The following is a 16,913-nucleotide window of genomic DNA, read 5'->3' on the forward strand; positions in this document are numbered from 1 at the left end:
TACTGCTAAAACGAAACATCGACGCGAAAACAGCCAACGATTGGACCACGTGACCTCGAGCTGCTGGTTAGGATCTTCCTCATCGCAATAACGAGAAGAAAAAAAAAAAGTGAGCGGTATATTATACGTTACTTATACTGTATTCCAAGATGTCTATAAACAAAATCTGTGTGACCTGTATAAAAATATGTATATATATCTGTGTGATCTGTGTGACACACACAAAAAAAAAGAAAAAAATCTGTGTGATCTGTGTGAAACAAAAAAAAAAAGAAATCTGTGTGATCTGTGACAAAAAAAAAAATCTGTGTGATCTGTGTGTCAAAAAAATATATATATATATCTGTGTGATCTGTGTGACAAATATATATATATATATATATATATCTGTGTGATCTGTGTGACAAAAAAAAATATATGTGTGATCTGTGCGAAAAAAAAAAAACAAAAAAAAAAAATCTGTGATCTGTCTGCTACAAAAAAAATCTGTGTGATATGTCTGCTACAAAAAAAAAAAAAAATCTGTGTGATCTGTCTGCTACAAAAAAAAAAAAATCTGTGTGATCTGTCTGCTACAAAAAAAAAAAAAATCTGTGTGATCTGTCTGCTCCAAAAATAAAAAAATCTGTGTGATCTGTCTGCTACAAAAAAAAAAAAAAAATCTGTGTGATCTGTGTGACAAAAAAAAAAAAATATATATATCTGTGTGATCTGTGTGACAAAAAATATATATATATATATATATATATATATATATATATATCTGTGTGATCTGTGTGACACACAAAAAAAAAAAAATCTGTGATCTGTGCGAAAAAAAAAAAAAAACAAAAAAAAAAAGTCTGTGTGATCTGTGTGACAAAAAAATATATATCTGTGTGATCTGTGTGACATTAAAAAAAAAAAAAGAAATCTGTGTGATCTGTGCGAAAAAAAAAAAAAAAACAAAAAAAAGGCTGTGTGATCTGTGTGACAAAAAAATATATATCTGTGTGATCTGTGTGACACACAAAAAAAAAAATCTGTGTGATCTGTGTGACAAAAAAATATATATATATATATCTGTGTGAATTGTGCGAAAAAAAAAAAAAAAAACAAAAAAAAGAAAACTGTGTGATCTGTGTGACAAAAAAATATATATCTGTGTGATCTGTGTGACAAAAAAAAAATATATATATATATATATATATCTGTGTGATCTGTGTGACACACAAAAAAAAAAAAGAAATCTGTGTGATCTGTGCGAAAAAAAAAAAAACAAAAAAAAAAAACTGTGTGATCTGTGCGAAAAACAAAAAAAAAAAAGTCTGTGTGATCTGTGTGACAAAAAAATATATATCTGTGTGATCTGTGTGACATTAAAAAAAAAAAAAAGAAATCTGTGTGACCTGTGCGAAAAAAAAAAAAAAACAAAAAAAAAAGTCTGTGTGATCTGTGTGACAAAAAAATATATATATATATATATATCTGTGTGATCTGTGTGACACACAAAAAAAAAAAATCTGTGTGATCTGTCTGCTACAAAAAAAAAAAATCTGTGTGATCTGTGTGACAAAAAATATATATATATATCTATCTGTGTGATCTGTGTGACAAAAATATATATATATATATATCTGTGTGATCTGTGTGACACACAAAAAAAAAAAAGAAATCTGTGTGATCTGTGCGAAAAAAAAAAAAAACAAAAAAAAAAAAATCTGTGTAATCTGTGCGAAAAAAAAAAAAAAAAACTGATCTGTGTGACAAAAAAAAATATATCTGTGTGATCTGTGTGACACACAAAAAAAAAATCTGTGTGACAAAAATATATATATATATATATATATATCTGTGTGATCTGTGCGAAAAAAAAAAAAAAATCTGTGATCTGTGTGACAAAAAATATGTATATATATATATATATCTGTGTGATCTGTGTGACACACAAAAAAAAAAAGAAATCTGTGTGATCTGTGTGAAACAAAAAAAAAAATCTGTGTGATCTGTGTGACAAAAAAAATATATATATGTGTGATCTGTGTGACACAAAAAGAAAAAAATAAGCTGATAAGAACACCGGGCGTCGCGGGACGCGAACGCGGTTGCAGGATGGCCGAGTGTTACGAGACTAGCCCTAGCCTCCATACGGAGCTACGTCATAGGATATTATAAATATTATATTACAATTATTATTGTAATTAATTGATCAATAATTTGTACACCTTTAGTTAATATTATTTTATGGGATAACATTTAATACTGGCATGTAACACTATTTCTTATTTTAAAAATGATTGAGCTGTCATAAGGAAAACAATTGGATGATTGTGTGGGATTGTAAAGACATATAGAGAGATTGGAGCATCATTGTAAAAAACATAATTTTATTTTGCCATCCCGAACTACTGAAATTACAATTATTACCATGATGACATGTCATATGTCAGACTCGCTCTTTTTTTATAATTATTGCATAAAAATTTAGATCAAGACCCGATGAACATATTTTTATTTTAGGGATTCCATGTCACCTTACAAATATTTTTGTAAATGGAATATATTAGTCATAATCTGCTTCTACGATTAATATGAACAAATTTAACCGAAGTGACATTCATTTAATATTTATGTTACCTTAATAATTATTTTTTTCAAAAATCTAAGCTGGTTACAAGTACGGTCATGTTTGATAAAGGCAAGTGTTTCCCAGTAATATAATGACTGACTGCTGTTACGATTTTTACCTGACCCTACAAAAAGACTCTCTTGAAAAAGTCAAGAGACTTATAATTACTATACATTTGAATTTGAGTTGTTTGTCCCGTCAATTTTATGTCATTATTCAATTATTGTATTTGATGTTAAATAATTATTTATAAATGCATGTATCAAATTATAATTTAGTGTATCATACAACATTCAGAATGTGACCATCATCGTAAAGACATTATATTATTATATGCTGTATGCGTGTTATGTATCTACAACACAACACAGATTGTAATTGGAAAAATTCATCTAAATCCTGCCCGTAGCCCGTAGCGCGTAGCGTAATAGACGCTCTGTGACACTGTGCTAATACTGCACTACAAAACATTTGTAGATTTAGATCGTCCATGCGTGTGATTTCGTATGACTTTATGTGTGTGCATATGCATTCATGTGAGTCTGTGCGTGACTAAGTATCCGTGTACATATGATATATGACTGATTGTTTAAGATAGGGTTGACCTTGTGTCATTTTTTTGTATGAGAGTGCGTGTCTGTGTATTACTAAGTGTAACTATATGTACCCGTTTGTGATCTTGTGTGATTATGTGTAACATATGTAACGATGTGTGCATTTGTGTGACTGCGTGTACATATACTTGAATATGTGAGTGTGGGTGATTGTTTGTTGCTTTTTTTAAGTTATAAGCTATGTGTGTCTGTGTGGGACTGTGCGTCAAATAAATATCTGTGTAACGGGTTTTCTACGTGAGACATTGCTGACATTGTGTTGTGATCAGTATGAATAATTTCAGGACAATTAATTAATTAGATTACTATAAAAAGTTAATACACATTTTTTATTTACGCATAAAATACTTTTTTACAATTTTATTAACATATACAATATGGTTTTAAGTTTTAAAGTTAAATTATTTAAATAAATTTATATTCAATATCGAATTTAAAAACATAATTGAATATTATTATTAAATGTTATTTTATTTTATTTCATTTTATAAATTAAAAAGTCAATGATGAATTTGTTTAATTTTATAGACGTTGGTAATATAACACTTTACAGATACAGAAAGTGTTAATTAATTAATTATTAGTATATTAAGAAATATTAACTTAAAAAAAAAAATATCTGTATGTGTAAAATAAATAATTTATTTAAATCGACCATATCTAGATTACGCTATATGATAAAAAACAGTTACCGAAATTAAGAAATGAATTTCGGCCCGCTCCGACGCTTATTAACATAGATTTACATTTTCCGCCGGCAATTTGTATGTTTTGATAAAAAAAAAAACGCTACACGGCGAAACATTCGGTTAACGGTCTTAACGGTTTTTTAAGTCTTCTAATTTTTAGGATTAACTGATGATGATTTTATTATTAATTTTTATTTTAGTAACCTTGTATTTATCCGTCGATTTTAGTTTTTTGTCTCGTTAAGTTAAGCACTTTGAGCGAGTTGTAAAAACTTTAAGGGAACTACCTTTCGCGGTACTTTATAAAAATTGTTAACAGAATATTTATTTATGGAAAATCGAAGTTTAATAATACTTTAGAACTATATTAGGGTTAGAACTATATTTTCTATAATTTTATATTCTATTAGAAGGAGGAGATTTTCGCGGCTTAACACTTTACAAACTTTAAAAAATAAATTATAAAAATTAAATAAAACTTTATTGATAAATTATTTTATAGTTTAATAAGAAATTTTCAAAAATTGAAATATTTTATGTTTAAATGAAACTTTTTTTATGAAAAAAAACAATTAAGTAATTCGCGATTTTTTAAGAAAACTGTTTAAAAGAGATTTATATTTTTTTTAATTTTTAAAATATTTTTCACTTTTTCACTAACTTAAACTTACCTTTGTTCTGAGCAGCTCTGGTTCGAGGGGTTGCTCGTAGCGCGTCGGCGGCCGGTGGAGTTCTTCTGGTGCCGAGGGTAGTCCACCCCTGGTTTATATATCATCCGGACCTGCGCCGGTTACCTGCGCATCTTACCTCCTCACCTCTAACCCACCTACTGGATTTATCTATCTTTTATTATAAATATTTGACCAAACACTGATTTAAATCGCTCGAGTTTGAGTTTGAAAAAGTAATGTTTTAAATTTTATAAAGAGGAAAATGAAAAAGTTCCCAAACCAAGTTCTATATTGGATTAACACGTCTGTTTTTTTTTAACTAAGTAATTTGAAAATTTCTTAAACTTGTTACTTACGAATAATTTTACAGAGATATTTGTAGACTTCAAATTATAATAAAGTTATATTAATTAGTATAATCATTATTTATGAACTTCTTAAAATTATAACGTTATTATTGCAATAAAAAACTAAAGAGAATAAATACAGTACATTTTATGCAATATTGTTTGTTTGTTTTTAGTATATTTTAGCGCGTGAGGCTTAACCGAATATATAAGTAGGCCTTTTATGCTTTTGAGCTTATAAGTCATCTTGAACTTAACGGTGAAAGTAAATATTGCGAATAAGAGTAAGCAGAAGATGATATAACACGTCCCACGTCCACGATAGCATGTCCCATCATCTCTTACTGGATCATCGTGTTGGAATAAAGACCAAACTTTAGCCTTTAAGCTTTTAAGCTTTTCTTCTTTAGAAAAGAGCAGGTTTACCCAGCAGTGGGATATTTACGGGCTCTTGGATACTTTACTATAGGTGAATTTCGATTGTATTTTAATAACGGCACTTTATAAATACAATGTCTTTCTTAAAATATTTTTTTTATTTAAATTAAACATTTCGCTTAGTTTTATTAATAATTACATATAAAATATTATCATTTCTACATTTTAATGTGGAAATTGAAATTTAACGTATTGCTTTCCCGTTATCAACCAATACGAATCTAACAGTACCTTGTTTAAAACGTCCGACGGCAAAACGAACTTCAGGAACGGGATCCGACGGGAACTCTCTCAAAAAAGTAACAGCGCTCTAAACAAACTATTTAACGACTTTGGTTTAATAGAAGGCCTTAAGGACAAAACTAAGGTTTTTAGGAAGAACAATGAATGAAAAAGAGAAACGTTTTCATTGTTTAATTATTTTGTTATAACATGTAATAGAATGTTGTTACGAAAGAAATTTCTTAAGAAATCACGTGTCAGAATAATAATTTCAAAAATAGATGTATGGTGTGAAACAGTTATTATTGTCCTTTACCACCCGAAAATTCTAGTTCAGTAGTCTCGGTTAGAATGTAAATTGTAATCGATACTAAAATTGTATGCTTAGTTTGTGAAGATCAAAAACATTCGAAGAATTATGACAACTGTGGCTGTAAGAATTTGGTATGTTAGGTATTATCAACACACAATTTTATACAAAACTACGACTTTATTAAAAAATGACGAGAATCTGACATAAACAAGCTTTTTCGAGGTTATAACATAAACCGTAAGTCCCAACGACTTACATCCGTGATTCGTATACTAAGACTTGCACCCCTCAAATGTTATACATATGTTCTCTAAACTAACGGCCTTGCGATTTAAAATATTTTTCTATTACATCCCTTTTTTATAACCAATGCGTCATGTAAGTCCAATTTATTTTTAAAATTTTATTATAATACAAATAAGACGTTGGACGAGCACATAAACATTTTATAATCTCTTTTTAACTTGACATTTTTAGCTAATACGAAAGATTGAAGGAAACCAAAAGAATATTTTCTAAGCGTCGAATTATTAAAGAACAATATTTAGTGGTAGGGCTATATACTTAACGGTGAAAGTAAATATTGCGAATAAGAGTAAGCAGGAGATGATAAAACACTGCCGCATGTTTTTCATCTCTTACTGGATCATCGTGTTGGAATAAAGCCCAAACTTTAGCCTTTAAGCTTTTAAGCTTTCCTTCTTTAGAAAAGAGCAGGTTTACCCAGCAGTGGGATATTTACGGGCTCTTGGATACTTTACTATAGGTGAATTTCGATTGTATTTTAATAACGGCACTTTATAAATACAATGTCTTTCTTAAAATATTTTTTTTTAATTTAAATTAAACATTTCGCTTAGTTTTATTAATAATTACATATAAAATATTATTATTTCTACATTTTAATGTGGAAACTGAAATTTAACGTATTACTTTCCCGTTGTCAACCAATACGACTCTAACAGTATTTTGTTTAAAACGTCCGACGGCAAAACGAACTTCAGGAACGGGATCCGTCGGCAACTCTCCAAAAATGTAACAGCGCTCTAAACAAACTATATCGACTTTGGTTTAATAAAAGGCCTTAAGGACAAAACTAAGGTTTTTAGAAACGTTTTCAGTGTTTAACTCTTTTGCTATAACATCTAACAGAATGTTGTTAGAATAATAATTTGGTGAAATAATGACTCATACTCATAATTTCACCTGAAATAATATTTTCAAAAGGTCGAATTATTATATTTATGTATATTATATTTTTTGGTATGGCTACATATAAATATAACCATTCATTTTCTCAACGATATTCTTTCTCGTTATAATTATTGAATTAATGATTCAAACTGATAAAAAATGATATTTTAGATACTTGGAATTCAAATATAATTTCCTGTGTATATGTGATTCACGCTTATTGTTTCACGATTCTTTTGTTTAACTAATTGTTAAAATTATTCAATATCATAAATTGGCCGAAAAGTTATTTCTTGTTTTGTTAAAAAATCATATTAACCGAAAAAATTAATCCATCTTACCTCTTCGCAATTAAGTCCGCAATCCTAAGAAAATAATAATACATTTAAGGAAAACCTCTTCCTTAACAAGACTTTAAGATAAGTTTAATTGAATCACAGCTTGAATTGTTTCTATATATATTTATAGACATAAATCTATCACAGGATCTCCTCGAGTCTCATCGCGACACTTAGATCAAACAAGGATCCTGTAATTAATGAAAACTTTGAAATTTGGAATACTTTAAGGTATCGCATTTTAATTATAAAGTTTTTTTTTATTATTATATTTTTATTATAATCCGATCAAATTAAAAATGATTACCAGCTTTAACTTAACATCAGCAGTTACATACTATGTGTCAAATTTTAATTAAATTTAATAGAATTTTAAAATCATACCATCGATTAATGTACAATTTATTACCTACTTCTCTTGCTGGTGATAAAATGGCAATTTGCCTGTCAATTACTATATTCAAAAAATGTTTCGTTCGGGATCGTAAAATTGTCTAATTCACAATTTTGTCTGTCTAATCTGTCTTACTCATACATTTACCCTACTATCTATTTCGTTGCCTTCTGATCCGTAACAAGTAACCAATTTTAGCGTCCTGATAATGAAAATATGTATACGTGTTCTTTATGTATGTATAACAAGCAAGCTACGATCTACTAAATATCCGTTACCAAAAAGACAAATAAGAAATACTTTTTTGTAACTGCAAAATACTGTAAAAATTGCTTTTTAAATTTGACTCTGAAAATTTTCCTACCGTTACAATGATATACCTTATTGGTTATTTCGTGTCGTCAGAATGCCAGTGAACGCATTTCTCTGGAGGATTGATATTAAATCCAACTATGTTCTATTGTTCAGGTCGTTTGATATAAGTAACTGTATAAAGTTACATGTCTCGTGAAAAAGCTTTCTTACGAAATATTAGTCTTTCCTTATATAACCCGTTATGATATTCTTTAATGATTGAGTTAATGATAACATCATTTCTACAGAATTGTTTTATTGGATATGTGTTTATCGAATTGTATTTCAAAAATCATATAAAATCGCTAGACTAAGTATTATTCACAATTTCATAATAGAATCTGCTGTTAATCCGTATTGCATCGAAGCTTTAAAGGTGTATACAAGTAAGCTTAAACACTCAGCTCTTACCTACGTACTAATGAACGCTAGTACTAAAATAGCTCTCGTTACCGCCGACGATGATTAAAGCAAATCCATTATCCGTCTGGTTAATCAATATGATTTCAGTTTGTAAATTAAGGTTTGTTAATTAATGTGTTGTCTGGCGAATATATGTGCGACAAGTACAATCATAAATATGTTTTTTAATTTATATAATATTTTGACCAGTCATAAGAAGGATCTGGATCTGGACTGTATGTTGCCGTTCAATCCCGGACAAACTAAGTGTTCAGGAATTTTATTTGTGTTTATAATTCATCTCCTTAGTGAAGGAAAATGTCTCTGTGTCCACCGTGATTGGAGTGTCGTGGTGAACTATGCTCTAAGACTTCTCATAAGGAGAGGCCAGCGATTGATATAGTAATACGTGTTCGTGTTAAAAAAAAGAGTAATTACGTATCAACGCAACCGCAGCCAAAAATATATTCTGCAAATGCATCGCTATTAGTTTAAGTTAGGTTTTATTTATTCAATACATATAAAAAAAATAAACCTGTCCTATATTGATTGGTGCGGTGGCGTTAATACTTAAGTACCAAAGAAAATTACGATTTATTCATATGTTTATTATAATTTTTATGAACCAGGGTTGTTGTAAATATATATTATTATATTGTAGCGATATAAAATTATACATAATATAACTAGAGACGGTATCGTTATCGACGGTGTTTTGTTATTGTAATTGGTTAATTATTTATTCGTTATCACTTATTGATTCATAGCTTCGTATATTGCGTATATAATCTTAGTAAAACGATTATGTAATCGATAAAAAAAGAACCGAATAAGATTAAAAATAATTATATTTTTAAATAAATATCTTGTAAAACAAATTTTATTTATAAAATTTACAAAAAAGTTTTTATTTTTTTAAATATTTTCGTACAGCATATGAAATAATAATCTAATTATTATTTACTACTACATAATAGCTATAATCTATCTAATTGTAAGTATTCAGATTCATTCAGATCTGATTATCAATTTGATCTGATCTGAATTATATATAGGTATACTTTAATTATAATAATGCTTGTTTGCATTGCACTGAAGTATAATTATATGTAAGTATATAAAGTATTACTTATATACTTATGGGCGACTTCAACGCTAAGGTGGGAGCACCTAAAGATAACGAGGATCTGGTTGTGAAAAAACACGGACACGGCATAATGAATAGTAGGGCCCAAAAACTCGTAAAAACTCGTAAACTTTGCGCTTGAACACAAGTTGACAATAATAAATAGTTGTTTAAGAAAAACCCCAATCAAAAATGGACTTGGAAGTCGCCGAATGGACTACACAAAAATGAGATAGACTACATTCTCACAAACCGCCCAAGATCATTTACGAACCTCGAAGTTTTAAACCTGAAATACCTATCTGCCAACGTATTATCAGAGGAACACTAATGCTCTCTAAACATAAACTAAGCAGAACCAGATTTAATAATAAAACAGGTTATCAACTTAAAAGTGAAGATGAAATAATAAAGTATAAGAACATGCTGACATTAAAACTATCAGAGCCAACAAATCACCTAGAAAAAGAAACGGTACAAACTTGCTACGACAAAATTAAAAATGCTATGTCTGAGAGCCTGAAATGTGCACAAATAAACAAGGGAAACGAAAACCAAAAAATAATACAGGAAAGAACAGAAAAACTACTACAAAGAAGAAAAGCCCTACAGTCAACCAAAAACAAAACTCGAAACGAGAAAAACGAATTCTCTGCCTTATACAAATTAGTCAATAAATATATAAAAAAGATTATTCTAACCACAGACACTATACTGAGACACCTACAGCTTTGCGGCAGCACGAAGAAACCTATTAAGGAACTCCGTACAAATACTTCTTGGATAAAAGAATTAAAAAATCGGAACAAGGATATATGTAAACGAATTGACATTATAAGAACTGCTACGGAGTTTTTATCGAAAATTATACATTGACAAAAATAAAAACATAACAGCACCAAATAACAACAAAGAAGACAATTGTAAAGACTATTTAGAGATCAATGAGTCCGAAGTTATAGAAACAATTAAAAAATAAGTTTTTTAATTGTTTCTATATAGCTGAGAAATATCCAGGCTCTGACAACATCACAAACGAAGCGATAATAACTGCCCAGTCAATTTTGGCTGCACCGTTAGCCAAACTATTCCACCTGATACTACAAAGCTCTGAAACTCCCACTGAATGGTCGGAAGCAAATATTACACTATTGTATAAAAAAGGAGACCCCAAGAATGTTGAAAATTATAGACCAATCAGCCTACTACCCAGCCTACAATTATAAACAAAAGAATAACTACAACACTATAAACAAAATAACCGGTAGAGCAAGCGGGCTTCAGGAAAGGTTTTTCCACAATCGACCACATCCACACAATTGAGCTAGTCAAAGAAAAATACCAAGAACAGCAGATGACTCTATATTTGGCTTTTGTTGATTACCAAAAAGCTTTCGACTCCGTTTCACACAATAGCATATGGGAAAGCTTGGTAGAGCAAGGAGTGGAGGAAGTATACATAAAAGCTATTCAAAGTATATACAATAACAATAAAGGTAGTATCAATCTCAAGACAATCGGCCCGTCTTTTCCTATAAAAAGAGGAGTAAGGGAGACCCACTTTCTCCCATACTATTTATATCAATCCTGGAAAATATATAAAAGGTAATTATTTAAGTCATCTTAGGTTCGCAGACGACCTAGTCCTTCTATCAGAGACAGCCGGCCAGATGCAAGACATGATAGAGTCTCTACACGAAGCCAGTACTAAGGTCACCGACAGGCAAGAGAAGCCGAGGTAGACCACTAACTAGATGGGAAGATGATCTCAGACGGACAGCCGGCCCAAACTGGACTGTCTTAGCAAGAGATAGAGATGTATGGGCATCTTTGGAGGAGGCCTTTACCCAAAACGGGGTTCATGCTGACTAAATCTATTTACTATAACAATAACATGTTTTCTTTTTGTAAAAAAGTTAAATTCATAACTAAAAAGCCTAATTTTTAAGTACTTACTACAATTAAAATTACTAACCAAATACATACATTATACTTTTTCTTATATAGATATAGATTCACAATGCATTCAAACTTGTAATATTAAATATGTAAAAGCAAGAAATAAATGGCTTATAATAATATAAAATATACGTGTGTAGTATACTATTATACAAATAACTAAAAGTCATATATCGCAAGTTCTGTTTAATAATTTCAAAGTTTAAACAGGTGTCATGACCAGACACCGGCTTAATATTCTGTCGTATTTCAGGCAAAGCGTTTTAATCGTGTTATATTGAACTGGGTAGGTACAACTGGCAGGGTAGCTGAAAGGTATTGAAGAGAATATGAATTTCATAAAGTAGTATGTCAGTGTAATTACAGGCACCACGGAGATATTTTTTTAGTTTTTAGACGAAGTTTGATGCCGCAATGGTGATGTACAGGAATGGTTTATATTATAAACAAATTGGTGGTGTTACCAGCCGATGGCTAATTTGCCGGACGGTTTTGTTGGAAATAAGTTGCTTTCGCGACATATTATGTTTTAAATAACACAATGAAAAAAACATATTCGTTATTTAATTCGGAATATCGTTATTAAAAAAAAAGTTTAAATAATATTATATGAAACCGTATACAATAGAAAGAGATGGAGAGAAAGAGAAAGAGAGGAGAAGGTCGTCTGGACGCTTTTTCGATCTACTTTAGGCCGCTTAAAATAACTTGTTCCAAATAGGAAAGATAGATAGTATACAAAATTAACGCGTTCCAAATATTAGTTATTCGTTGCATTAATTATTGTTTTTATTGTTTTAAAATGGGATCTTTTTTAAAATAATCGAATGCGGTTAAAAAATTCAAAAAAGTAATAAGTTAAATAATATAATAAAAATAAACCAAGTCTGATTTTTAAACCAAATGGAAAACCGAACCAAATATATTTTGCTATTCGTCAAATCATTCCATTTCACTGCCATATCGGGGGAGTTAAAGCTTTAAGTCTGTAGACGAAAAACGTAATCCACTATATTGCAACGCGCGGCCATTTTGAACAAACTATAATATTCACTACACGAGACTTTTGTTCATCAGCAAAAATTTGTATTAAATGTACACTCTTGTAGATATAATACTATTAACGTGTGTACTTAAATAAAACCCTGTAAAGAAAAACTTTTCTTGTTTCCAACTGCCTCATGGGAATATTACGAAAGCAATCGAAGATGCTGAATAGCGAAATTTAAAGAAAGGGTGCCAGTCCAGCGGGTCGGTTTTGCGTGTTGCACGCGATTGGCCCATAAATAAACTTCGACATGACGTCAAACAGCAGAACCTCATAACGCTATAGCAGGCTAATCCTGTGTCTATAACGACGTTACATAGCTGGAGAGCTTGTGTATTTGTACACTAATCTCGAGCTAGCAATCCGATTAGATCCGATAGTTCTCCTTTGCACTTTGCCCCTTTGCGGAGAGAGGATAAGCTATTTAATTTTACGATACCACAACTATTGTATCATCCTTCAATTAGATGTACCGATGGTTTCTCTTATAGCTTACGTTACATATAAGCATAAGTCTTAAATCTTAAGCCTAGTAAAGAACATTAAAATAAAAGGAATTGCATCAATATACATATATGAGTTTTATTTAGACGGCTAACGATCAGAAATACAGGAAAATAAAAAAATAGAACGTGCTCTTTGTCTTAGTATTTTCCGATACCATTTCTTAGACAAAGCGATTTTCTAATAACTCAACGGCCCAAGAGTCAACCGGTAATCATTGGCTATAATATGCGCCAGGCTGTTATCAAGCTATATATCGTGATAGTAGTGATGTTCCTTAGCGATAGGGTACATAAATTTATTACCTTAGCGAAGTTTTCGTCGATCACATATATATATAATAACCTGTTCATATTCCGTTATCAGTACCTTTTCTGCATAATGTTCTTTGACGCCTAATTAAGTATTGATAAATATTTGTTTTCAATACCTACGTAATGATTTTTTTTAATATAATATATATATATATTGTATATTTGTCAGTTCTTATCAATTCAATCAGATCAATTAAATTGTTTTGTTTTTTTTTTTTATGTAACTATTAACTAACGAGCAAGAGGCTCACCTAATGAAACGTAACTACCATAGAAATATGCAACAATTGCAAGTACGTTACCGACCTTTGAAGGATATGTAGTCTTTTTTAAGGTTCATAAATTGTATCGGTTCGGAAACACAGCCGGCATAAGATGTGGTATAATTAATATGTTCAAATATTTTTTACTGTATTGATTAAATCGAATGTTTTTTTTTAATTTAACAACGTCCACTTGGTCACAGTTATCCGTGCCTTTTTTACATTCAACTTTAATACATTTTATCGTTAAATTTGTATATTATTACTAAACATCAGCAAATCTGGACTTCGACCTAGTCGTCTTCTTCGACGGCGAGACTCACACTGACTTATATACTTTTTTCTTTTTTTTTATACATTATAATTACGATAAATTGGAACGAATTCCTATATTAGTTCTTATTAACTTTCTTTGTGTCAAACAAGTAAAGCTAAACTTTGCTTTTATATAAACTTTATATTATACTATAAATAGGCAAAGACAAAATAGATAAAATTCATGACTTTTTCTCCTCTGTTTGCCAACCGTATAATTTTATTTAGCTATTGAGAAGCGAAAATGAAGCAGAAATGAGAATAAAGACAAAATGTGTTCAAAACTTCCAACTTTATGTTTTCGTCAAATTTTCAATAATGATTACAGTTTATTTTCGACCACTGTGCGAACAGACCACTGTGCGAAGGACCAATAAAGCGACCAAATTTTTTTTCTACGTTAATGTTATAGAACCAATCCCTTTATGTTCTTAGTTACTTAGAAGTTAGATGATAGTAACAATAATAAGAATAAGAGATAAAATTTACACAGTATTTGCTTCCTGACGGAACTTTGTAGTCTCATTTTTAAAGCTTTAAACATGACGCTGTAATGACGGGTTTTCGATTTCGATCGCCTTCAGTCTATTTCTTTTATTGTAAATTGTAGAAGATTATGAAATTCCATAAGGAAAACCACGATGAGTTGCTCTCGCTGGTTATACTCGGATCGTGGCGTTTTTTCTCTTTTACTAGTTATTGTTATTTTTAAGTAATGAATACTTCAATATTAAATAAATGTTTTTTCGGCAGTAAGGCTTAGTGCAGCCAGGGTGGATACCGCCCACTCAACCATTATTTTACCATCAATATTTGTATTGCTGTGTCCCTGTTTGAAGGGTGAATGAATCAATGCAATTAATTTAAGAAACATAACATCTTCAGATAAGTGGTTAAATTAGGTTTGCTTTAAATTTCTTCCATTACGAGTATTATTTGACCAACGAAATTCCGTTAAACGTATAAATAAGTTCTACTAACTTAAATAAATATAATAAGCCATAATGTGATAAATACCTCGTAACTTTCTGGAAATTGATGTTTTTTTCTTGACGTGGAATCTTGGTACTTTAACTGCATAGGCATCGGATCCTCTCCGGACACCGCGCGTTGATACGATAGCCTCCGACCCTTGTTATCGGGTATTTGGCTGTACAATTCATTTTCTGGTATACTAGAAAAATCTTGGTAGGAATGACAGGTCTGCATCTCGTTATGCTCGTCTTGTATATTTCTTAGCGTGGAATTAGCTAAACATTCGCTTGCGATCCATGTCACTCTAAAAAAAAATATATATATACAATTATGGTTATAATTAAATTCTTTACTCTATATGAAAAATCATACTATTTGCAACAATTCGACAAATTCAAGCAAGAGATCCAAACTGGATTATCTCATATAAGCGATTGAATCCGAGAAAACAGATTGTAACATCTTTGCAAAAAAATATTTTCAGAGAATCAGGGATTTTTGCGACCTTAATATTGGAGGTTGAATGTGAGCTCCCGAGTGGATAAATTACGCATCATTCAAGAGATCCCGACTCGCTATTGTGAGTAAATTATATATGAATTAATGTAGACATACTCTCTTAACTGTCATGTGAATAGACATCTTCGCTTATCGTTCATATTAACTAATGGTTAGTTAACTATATAAAAACATATTAACTTTTAAATAAATATTTTTCCTCTAGTCTTAAAATATTAAATTATCAATATGTCTTGTTTGGATTTTATAATACAGTTACAATGTAAAGTTAACAATATGTACCTATTTGATCGAGATGCCTTTCTGCTTTGCTGGCGGAACGGAGCGTCCAGTCCGGAACTCATCGAGATAGCCCGAGAGTTCAACATTGCTTCTTTTAAATAAAACTCGTTTAAGCCTGTATAAAATTTATATTTAGAAAATCAATAAAATAATATATTTCTTCTCTCCTACAACCAATGTGGGTCATTACACTAACTAAAATTATAAATACATATTAATTATTTATTTTTTCAATGGTAAAAAAAATGGCAAACGCATTTACCTTTAAATAAATATTAAGTTTTTTTACAACAAATTATACCGGGCCTTGTGGTAAATAAACATTCGAAAATCTATAACGAACTTGTTACTTCTTTCAGTTCTATAGGCTGAATCTGTGTATGTTATATATATGTGTTAACATCTAAACTGAATTTAATTGATTAATTACAGTTTGAACTCGGACATCATGGTATTTTTATATCAATTTACCACGCCACATTAAAACAGCATGGTGAATTTATCCTCTTGTGTTTTGATAATTTCACTAATTAAATAGTTAATTTTTGTTAAATAAATAGGTATATTTAAATTACAGACACAAGTTTATTTGTATAGATATAAACAAAAGACTGAAAGAGTGAAAGTCGAAATTTCGATAAGGAGCAGTTGGTATGTTAAAGTATCTTTACGCTTACTTGGACTCTTTATGGTATACCCTTATATACTCTAGCAATGCCTTCTTACAAAAATAAACCACAGAGTAATTTGTTACATATCTTCTAGTTTACAAAATATTCGAATGTTACTTTTAAAAAAAAACTTACTGTGTACGCTATTAGAATTGGAGTGTAATTCTTCAGAATCCGCCCTATTTAGACCATGCAGTGCAGGCTGGCTTCCAGCTAGGCTGTTTTGTGATGACGAGCTCGGCAGGTTTCCGCTCTGCATCAATGATAAGCTGGAGGTACTGCGCACTATTGGAGACGGTGGTATTTGCAAACTTGATCTGCTTCCATGTGGCTCCTTAAATGACAAACTATTT

The 16,913-nt window shown here is 30.4% G+C and overlaps 1 protein-coding gene across 1 annotated transcript in view; it reads right to left on the bottom strand.

Annotated features, from left to right (window-relative positions):
- The window catches only part of LOC113404092 (uncharacterized protein), a 58,421-nt gene that overhangs the window by 39,345 nt on the left and 2,163 nt on the right, over positions 1 to 16,913 (bottom strand). The window contains exons 2-4 of the mRNA XM_064220484.1: positions 16,696 to 16,894; positions 15,890 to 16,004; positions 15,131 to 15,392 (exon numbers count right to left, since the gene is read on the bottom strand). Coding sequence (XP_064076554.1) covers positions 15,131 to 15,392; positions 15,890 to 16,004; positions 16,696 to 16,894 — 576 coding nt within the window. The remainder of the gene's footprint in view (positions 1 to 15,130; positions 15,393 to 15,889; positions 16,005 to 16,695; positions 16,895 to 16,913) is intronic.

The sequence above is a fragment of the Vanessa tameamea genome, chromosome Z, assembly GCF_037043105.1.
Source record: "Vanessa tameamea isolate UH-Manoa-2023 chromosome Z, ilVanTame1 primary haplotype, whole genome shotgun sequence".
Taxonomy (NCBI): Eukaryota; Metazoa; Arthropoda; class Insecta; order Lepidoptera; family Nymphalidae; genus Vanessa; species Vanessa tameamea.